This window comes from Herpailurus yagouaroundi, unplaced genomic scaffold (genome assembly GCF_014898765.1).
Source record: "Herpailurus yagouaroundi ecotype Mexico unplaced genomic scaffold, PumYag 159, whole genome shotgun sequence".
Classification (NCBI taxonomy): Eukaryota; Metazoa; Chordata; class Mammalia; order Carnivora; family Felidae; genus Herpailurus; species Herpailurus yagouaroundi.
Window position 1 is genome coordinate 1,841,762 of NW_024412400.1, and position 8,701 is coordinate 1,850,462.

At 48.2% G+C, this 8,701-nt stretch overlaps 1 protein-coding gene across 2 annotated transcripts in view; it reads left to right on the plus strand.

Moving 5' to 3' along the window:
* The first annotated feature begins 6 nt into the window (after positions 1–6).
* Positions 7–8,701, plus strand: part of UBP1 (upstream binding protein 1) — a 52,791-nt gene continuing 44,096 nt past the window's right edge. For both annotated transcript variants that reach the window (XM_040479648.1, XM_040479649.1), the window contains exon 1: positions 7–229. In XM_040479648.1, coding sequence (XP_040335582.1) covers positions 117–229 — 113 coding nt within the window. In that variant the 5' untranslated portion in view covers positions 7–116. The remainder of the gene's footprint in view (positions 230–8,701) is intronic.

The following is an 8,701-nucleotide window of genomic DNA, read 5'->3' on the forward strand; positions in this document are numbered from 1 at the left end:
ACCATCCGCCGCGCCGCCCGAGGCTTCACCCGCGCCCTCCCCCAGGGCGCGCCCGCGGAGCTCCGGCCCCATCGCCTGCTCGCGGAGGCCGCGCCGGGCGGCGGCGAGGCCGGAAGATGGCCTGGGTGCTCAAGATGGACGAGGTGATCGAGTCCGGGCTGGTGCACGACTTCGACGCCAGCCTCTCGGGCATCGGGCAGGAGCTGGGCGCCGGCGCCTACAGCATGAGGTACCGGGCGCCCTGGGCTGGGCGGGCGGAAGCCTCGGTCTCCTTGGGGGAAGGCCTGCGCGACCCTGGGCCTCTACCGGGTGCGGCTGCTCCCAGCGGTGCCCGGGCCTCCCGGTCGCGGGATCCGGGCCCTGCCGCGTGGTCGTCGAGGCCGGGGAGCCCCGCGGGCCTCTGCCCAGATGGGTGGCGGGGGGTGGGAGCGAGGCTGGCTCCGGGAAACTGCTCCTGAGGGCTTAATTTTTGCTGGAAAACTGGCTGGCTGTTAGGATGGCTTGGCTTGGTGGGGGAAGGGGCTTCCTTTCCTGGCAAGTGATTTACAAGCCGCTTGGAGCTGGAATACAGTGTACGAAATAGTAGAACTTGTACTGGGAAAATACTCTTTAAGGTTTCGGTTACCCGTTCCTATTCTGTTCTACATTGTAGTCTTTCCTGGTTGCAAATTTTAATCACGGCTGTTAACAACAGTAATTATGTCATAAGCGAAAGTGGACACGGTGGGGGGGGGCGCCTTAGTTCTGTATTTTGATTTGTTTCAATGTGAAGTTTTTCGTTTTGGGGACCACCCTCTTAGGCTATTTTCTTTTGAAGAAGGCTTTAAGATGCCGTGATTGCACAACAAACAATAGTTTGTTTAGTCTCTGCTGCCTGTACCAGCAGCCATTCATTTTGTTTAATTTTGAAGGTTGCAACAGATCTGAGCTTAGTCTCTGGCCTTTATCCTGAAGAATGCCGTGGTTCTGTTTTTGTTTTCTTGAATAACTTCTGTCAGTTTGGTAGCTCGCTATTTTTATTTTTAGCAGCTTTATTGAAATACAGTTGATGCACTATAAATTCACCCGATTAAAGTGTAAAATCCCGTGGCTTGGCAGCTTTTTATGAAGGCTAATTCAATGAGATTTTCTAAGTAAGTTCTTTAACGTAATGCCTGTGTCTTTGAAGAGCTGTCCAGTCTCCCAGTAGCTTTCATACACCTCCCTGCGGCTCGGCGCGAGGACCGAGGACACAACCGTCCTGAGCAAAGACTTGTGGGTCAGGGCAGGCCGGGGATGGTGGAGACTGCTCCCTGAAGAAATTCAGCTTTTGGGTCTTACACGGGAAACTTTGGGCACTAAAGGACTCTCAGAAAGGAGGAGGTGTTTCTTAGAGCGTGGACGTGGGTGGGGGAAAGCCTTTCGTCACCAGACTCTGACCCTGATTGGGTGGGTATGTGCTCCTCTCCCTGAACTTGGCACTTCCTCTCGGCGCTTGTGCAACTTGAGGGCTCTGGGTGAGGTGGCTTATTTTCGGGAACAACTGTTTCACTTGAAGAAATTGATCTATTGAAAGTCATAGGGTCATCCCGGACAGGCGTCCTGCAGACTGTGGTTCCCCACTTGAAAACGTGGGCCTCAAGTGCCACGCAGCTCCTGGAGGCAAGTTAAGGCACCTGAAGGGAATGTAGCGTTTTCGGCTGAAAAGCTGCTTCTCACTTCTCAGTTACAGGAAAAGGAGAGTTTGCTGCCAAGAACTTTGCTTATTAGGGTTATTTTGAGCTTTTACTTTTTTCCTAGAGTTTTGTTTGTTTTAGTGACTCAGCCAACTAATGAACTTTTATCTATGGTTTATTCTGTGGAAAGGAAAGAAAATCATGCTATAAACCATTTCCCTGACCTTGTTCTTAAAATAATGCCTGACATCTTATAATTATTGGTCTCTTACAATACTTGCCACGGGGAAACTTTCCATTGGATGTTTTTGGTTATTGTTTCACAGTGTACCATTTCATCTAAATTTCCAGGTATCTTTGAAGGCAAATGCCAGGTTTTCAAGGAGCTTGTTTAGTTTAGTTTTGTTTTTTCATATGCAGTTGGGTCCTCAAAACTGAGGAACCCATGAGAGTACTTGCTTGCCTCTTGCAAATTCAAGGCCCTTGATTTGAGATTCAAACTTGGGCAGTTCCAAAATGGACTTTCTGTGGATTAAGTCTGAAGAAAGATTGAGGCTGTTGCAGGCCTCCTGTGAGTGCACTCGTCCTTCCCTGGCCTGGACCTGGAGCCCTGAGGAGGCTGGATCTCAGGGGGGCCTGGTGTCTTTTTAATGCACGTGCGCGGGCAGGCAGGCTCTTTTCCTCTGCATCAGATGGGAAGTAAGGCCGTCACTGCCTAACTTTCCCTTTGATCTGTTCTCCCGTAAGTTCAAGAAGTAAATTTGAGGTGCAAAAATGGAAATTCTTGGAGAACGGATTTCTTCATAAAATGGAAAGCTGCCTACAAAGTAAACGTTTCTTTCGTGTTCCAGAGTGAAGTGTGCTTCCTCTATTTGCTCTTTGGATGGTTTAAGCCATTTTTAAAGACTTTCTAAGAAATGGTTTTTGTGGATTTGGGGGAAGACGGCTTGTAAAAAAGACGGTTTCTCTCCATAGTCTGACTTAAAAATCTGTTTGCATTAGGGCCCCTGGCTGGCTCAGTCAGTAAAGGCATGCAGCTCTTGATCTCGGGGTCGTGAGTTCAAGCCTCCCGTTAGGCACGGAGCCTGGGTGAAAAATAAAAATAAAAGATAAAAACCTGTGTGCGTTAAACAGCGCAGGCTAACAGTGTTGGGGGGTGTTGTGGCAATTTCTCGTATCACCTTTGCTTCTCCTTTCTTTCCACTTGACTTTGGTTCGTTTGTTTTCTCTGCTTCTCTTCCTCCCCCTTCCCCTGTGTCTGCGGCTGTGCCACGTGTGTGCACGAGGCGTGAGCGGCTGCAGACTCTTGGAAACCAGGCGGCTCACGAATGTTTCCGAGAGTCTTTGCGCTCCTTACATCAGGATTCTCGAGACGGGTGGAGAGATCCTAGGAACTTCTTAACCAGTCCCTCCCTTTGAAGCGGGTAACCCAGAGCCCACAGATGTTACGGGGGTCACCCGCGTCACCTGCCGGTGGCACTGCCGTTCCGGACGAAGGCCGAGGTTCCCGTCGCCGAAGGACGGAAGTCTGAAGCCCCTCGGAACTTGGAATCTGGGTCATTCGTGTTTTGCGAAGTGAGGGGCAGATAACCACGTGGCCTCTAGAAAGTACCTCTTCAAAACTTTCTTGAGAGGGTCTTTGGGGCCACCTGAGTTTTGCTGACAGGAAATGTATAGTCTGTGGCAACGGAATTTTCAGGACTTAAGTAATGTGAGCTCCTTAGATCACACATAAGGCATTCAGTCATCACCTCACCGAGGGGCATTGGTCTTACCGCCGGGTAGACCGAGGAGACCTCGGGCCCCCAGCCTTCTGACCCCGCTCGTCCAGAAGAAGGCCCTGGAGGGCCTTAATCCCATCAGGAGAAAGGATCCAAGGACGCACAGCCCAGCGGTGGCAGCAGCAAAGTTCGTGAAGGCGGAAGGACGCCGTCAGGCCGCGAGGGGCGGCGAGCCGAGGGGAGAGCGGGGCCCACCGGGTCTCGGGCTTCCGTCGTGTTGTTAGCCAGGGGCCGGAATGGTTGCCGCTCGAGGTGGGCGTTTCTCGGAGGCCGAGCCTCGTCTTCCTTCTGTGGTCCGGGGTGTCCCGCCACGGCACCCTGAGCCCCAGGGAGAGTTTAGTCGGGTCGGGCAGGGTAAGCAGGGTAACGAGTCACGTGAACTTGAACTTTGCCCGACTTCGGCAGCCATCTTGGCCTGTCGGGTTTGATCCGGTCGCGCGTGATTTTGTCTTGGAGCGCCGCCAGGACGGGCCTCTGGCTGCCTCCTGGCCGGCCACGACTTCCTTTTGGCGGCCTCCAGCCGTCCTTCTAGAACCCGGCCGACTGCCTACTCTGACGCTCTCACAGTTGTTTTCCAGGAAACGACGGGCCCGCTTTGTTCGGTTTTGGAGGAAATTTGCCAGATACCTAGGTCTGAATAATGGTAGTTTGTTTTTCTTTTCTTTCTTTCTTTTTTTTTTTGTTTTTTTTTTTGTTTTAATATTTATGTATTTCTTTTGAGAGAGGGAGAGGGAGTGGCAGCATGAGAGGGAGGGAGGGAGAGAGATTCTCAAGCAGGCTCTGTGCTGTCAGCAGGGAGCCCGATGTGGGGCTCCGGTCCCACAACCATGAGATCGTGACCTGAGGTGAAATCAGGAGCCGGAAGCTTAACCGACCGAGACACCCGGGCGCGCCTGTTAGTTTTTCTCTCAAGTAAAACTGATACTTTGTGAGAGAAACTGCCGGGGCGGCCTGCAGATCAAACGGTGGCATAAAGGCTCTCCTTCGGACAACCACTAGGTGTGCAGCAGAAATCCGTGATACCCGCCCAAGAGCCGCTACATCCTGAGATGAATGATTACTGCGCAGCGGCTACCACTGCTTTGATCTGGGTCCCGTTTGGTGCCACTGCCCCGGTTCGTGGACGGCACCAGCAGTTCTGATCACTGTCGGCCGAGTGCAGATGTCATCGAAGGGAAAAAGGCAGATCACGCTTTGCTGTGATGCTGAAAATAACTTTGACCTTCCAACCCCCTGAAAGAGTCTCCGTTTCCTCAGGGTTCCGTAGGCCACACCTCTGACCATCGCTGGTTCGGCGTGTGCCTAGACTGCAGATGCGGGAAACAGACTTTCTGCTAAATGAAGAGCAGACCCGGTGTCGGAGCTCAGAGAAGTCGAGCAGCCTGCCACCGTGCGGCTCAGCAGGCGGCGCGGCTGGGCCCGGACGCTCCGGAGCCGGGCTACGGCTTCCACTTGTCTCCGTGGCACCTTTTGGCCGCCTGCCAGTTCATACGTGTAGTGGGACGCGCTCTTTCTGGATGGAAGGAAAATCTGCCGGGAAGGCTGTGTATATGTTTCTTCTCCGTCTTGTTGTATTTCGCTTCTCCCCTCCCCCCCGCCCCGGACCTCGGTGAATTTACTCGTTCTAATAATTTGTAGGCTCTCAGACTTTCTAGTCAGTTCTTCTAGTTATTTTTCATAATGAAGATAACTATGAATAAACGTTTGAGAGACAGACAGACAAAGTGCGAGCTGGGAAGGAGCAGAGAGAGGGAGACACAGAATCCGAAGCAGGCTCCAGGCTCCGAGCCGTCAGCACAGAGCCCGACGCGGGGCTCGAACCCACAAACTGTGACATCATGACCTGAGCCGAAGTCGGAGGCTTCACCGACTGAGCCAGCCACCCAGGCGCCCCAACAGTATTTGTAAATAGCGGTAGACTTGTTTCTTCCTGGATGGTCTTTACATTTCACATTCTTGCCTTGGCGTGTTGGCCGTGGCTTTGCTGTAGTGTTGTTTAGAACCACTAAAAACCTGATTCTTTGATCTTCTTACTGATTTTAGAGAAGGTTTCCAAAGTTTCATAAATAGATGATCTTTGTTCCTAGATGAGATGGGTCCTCAGTTTTATTTTCTTGTACTCCTGTTATTTTTTTAAACATCAAGAGTTTTTTTTTCTTTTTTTTTTTTTAACATCAAGGCTGTATCACTTTCAAGTGAGTTGGATAGCTTTCTCTCTTATGGGCTAAAAGTTGTATTTATGTATTTAGATATGTAGACTGTATGCCCAACATGGGGCTTGAACTCACGAAGACTCTCACGCTCTACGGACCGAGTCAGCCAGGTACCCCTAGAAATTTTTTATGAGAGGAGACTTAACGGTTTCTTCAAGATTTTGTAAAGCTCACCTGGAATGCAGCCTGGATTTGGTGATTTTAATTTTTTTGCACAAAGTAGATGTTTGGCTGTACATGTAATTTATGCAGTGGACATAGGAATATTCAGAATTTATGAACGTTAGCCAGTTGTGGTCATTTTACTCTTCATATAAAATTGCTTTAAGTTTTTAAGTTTAAAAAAAAAAAGACCTCTGTATTTGTGATTATTCCCTTTTACCTCACAGGAACTCCCCGTCTTTTCCTGCTTTTTCAGAGGTTTCAGAGGTTTGTCTGTATCTTTAGTGCCTTGCATGAAACCAAATTTTGGGGAGCACCGTCAGTTGAGCATTTGAGTTTTGATTCTGTTCAGGGTTTGCAGGATTGGTTCTCAGGATCGAGCCCTGCACACAGAGCCCGCTTGGGATTCTCTCTCTCTCTCTCCCTCCCCCTTGCTCTCTGCCCCTCCCCCTCGCTCTCTGCCCCTCCCCCACGGTCACACCTGCACCCACGTGCTTTCTCTCCCTCAAAATAAATAAACATTTAAAAAAAGAAACCAGTTTTGGTTTTGTTTTTCTTTTAGGTTGGGTTTTCTGTTTTATTTTTGTGGTTATTTTCTTCCAGGTTCTTGCTTGCTCTGGTTATTTTCCAACTTCTTTGGTTGGGTGCTTTCTCCTCCTGGTGTTTGTCTTCTAATAGATACGTTTAAGGGTGTATATGTTTATCTGTAAGTGTCTCAAGATTTGAAGGCAGCACCTTTGTCGTCATTTAATTCTATTGTTTTCTTTTTTCTTTTCCTATTGTAGTTCTTCATAGATCCTGGATATAGTCTTTGATTATGCATAGATGTCATGAATACTTCACCTCCATGACTTCTCTTTCTGTTGTCTTTTTGGTGGCTTTTGAGCTGACGTTCTTGATTTTGAGATGGTCAAATTGACTAATGTTTTCACTTATAGTTAGCCTTTCTCTACTGTGAGGGTCAAAGATATTTTTACAGTCTTTTCTAATGATCTGTTACTTTATAGACTATGCCTAGGATTACAGTCTATCTGGAATAAATTTGTTTTTGTTTTTGGTATGGTATGAAGTAGGAGGGCCATTGCACTTTTCCCGACTTGAAAAGACTTTTTACTCGAACCTCTTCACAATGCCATTCTGTTCTAAATCAACTGTCCAGAAGTGTGGTGTTCTGTTTCCAGATTCTGTATTCTGTCCTTGTGTTCCGGGGGAATACTCAACTAGACCATGCTTTGTCATAGGACTCTTGGATTTGGTTTGTTAATACTTAATTTGTTTGTTTGTTTGTTTGTATCTGTATTTATGGCTGAAATGAGCTTTTCATTTTCTTTTTAGTTCTGTTTGTAGCCAGTTTTGACTCCAAATTACTTTACACTTATAAAATGAGTTAGGAAGTATTCTCTTTCTGTTCTGTTGAAGAGTTTGTGTAAGAACTGCCTTTGAAAGTCTGATAGAACTTGCCTGTAAAACCATTCCAGGGCAGGGATTTTCTTTGGGGGGAAATGTTTTAACCATGATATCAGTGTCTGTAGGATTATTTTCTAACAGCTATTTATGTCTTGAAGAAAGTTTTTGTTTCTCTTAAGATTTTATTCTCGAACTCACAACCCCAAGAGTCACATGCTCCACCAACTGAGCCAGCCAGGTGTCGTTATGTCTTGAAGAAAGTTTTGATGTTATCTTTTTTTTTTTTCTTAAATTTTTTCTAAAGTTTATTTTTGAGGGAGAGAGACAGAGACACAGAATCTGATGCAGGCAGGCTTCAGCTCCAGGCTCTGAGCAGTCAGCACAGAGCCTGACACGGGATTTGAACTCCCGAGCCGAAGTCAGATACTCAACGGACTGAGCCACCCAGGCACCCTGTGATAAGTTCTCTTTCTAGGGCATATTCATCTTATCCATATTTTCCAATATATTGGCACAAAGTTGGTAGTGATATTCTCATCTTTTTAGTTGTCATATCATTAGTTATAACTTCTTTTTTATTATACTTGTGCCTTTTTGATCTGTCTCTCCTAGACATACCTATAAGTTTTTTAGGGCATATTGGACCAGACCTTTTGTGCCCTTAGTATCTGTTTGTCAGGACTACGAGAAATTCCAGATTTTCAGGTCGCTGCTTTTCTCCTATATTTTGATCGACAGTAAGAGAGAGACAGAACACAAGTGGGGGAGGGTCAGAGAGAGAATGAGACATAGAATCAGAAGCAGGCTCCAGGCCCTGAGCTGTCAGCACAGACCCTGTCCCCGGGGCTCGAACTCACAAACCGTGAGATCATGACCTGAGCCAAAGTCGGACGTTCAACTGACTGAGCCACCCACACGCCCCTGCACCCCCCCCCCCCAATTCTTTACCCATCTCCGCTTTCTTACCAGTTCCTAACTTCCTTCCATGTTGCCCTCTGGAATTCTCAGTTTGTCATCAGAAAATCCCCTTAGTGGGGCACCTAGGTGGCTTTGGTTCAGGTCGTGATCTCACAGTTCGTGGGTTCGAGCCCCGCGTCAGGCTCTGTGGTGACAGCTCAGAGCCTGGAGCCTGCTTCGGATTCTGTGTCTCCTCTCTCTGCCCCTCCTCTGCTTGTGCTCTGTCGCTCCCTCAAAAATGAACATTGAGGGGCGCCTGGGTGGCTCAGTCGGTTAAGTGGCCAACTTCGGCTCAGGTCATGATCTTGCAGTCTGTGAGTTCGAGCCCCGCGTCGGGCTCTGTGCTGACAGCTCAGAGCCTGGAGCCTGCTTCCGATTCTGTGTCTCCCTCTGACCCTCCCCCGTTCATGCTCTGTCTCTCTCTGTCTCAAAAATAAATAAACGTTAAAAAAAAAATTAAAAAAAAAATGAACGTTGAAAAAATTAAAAAAAAAAAATCCCCTAAGTGGTCAATGTTAATTGGTTG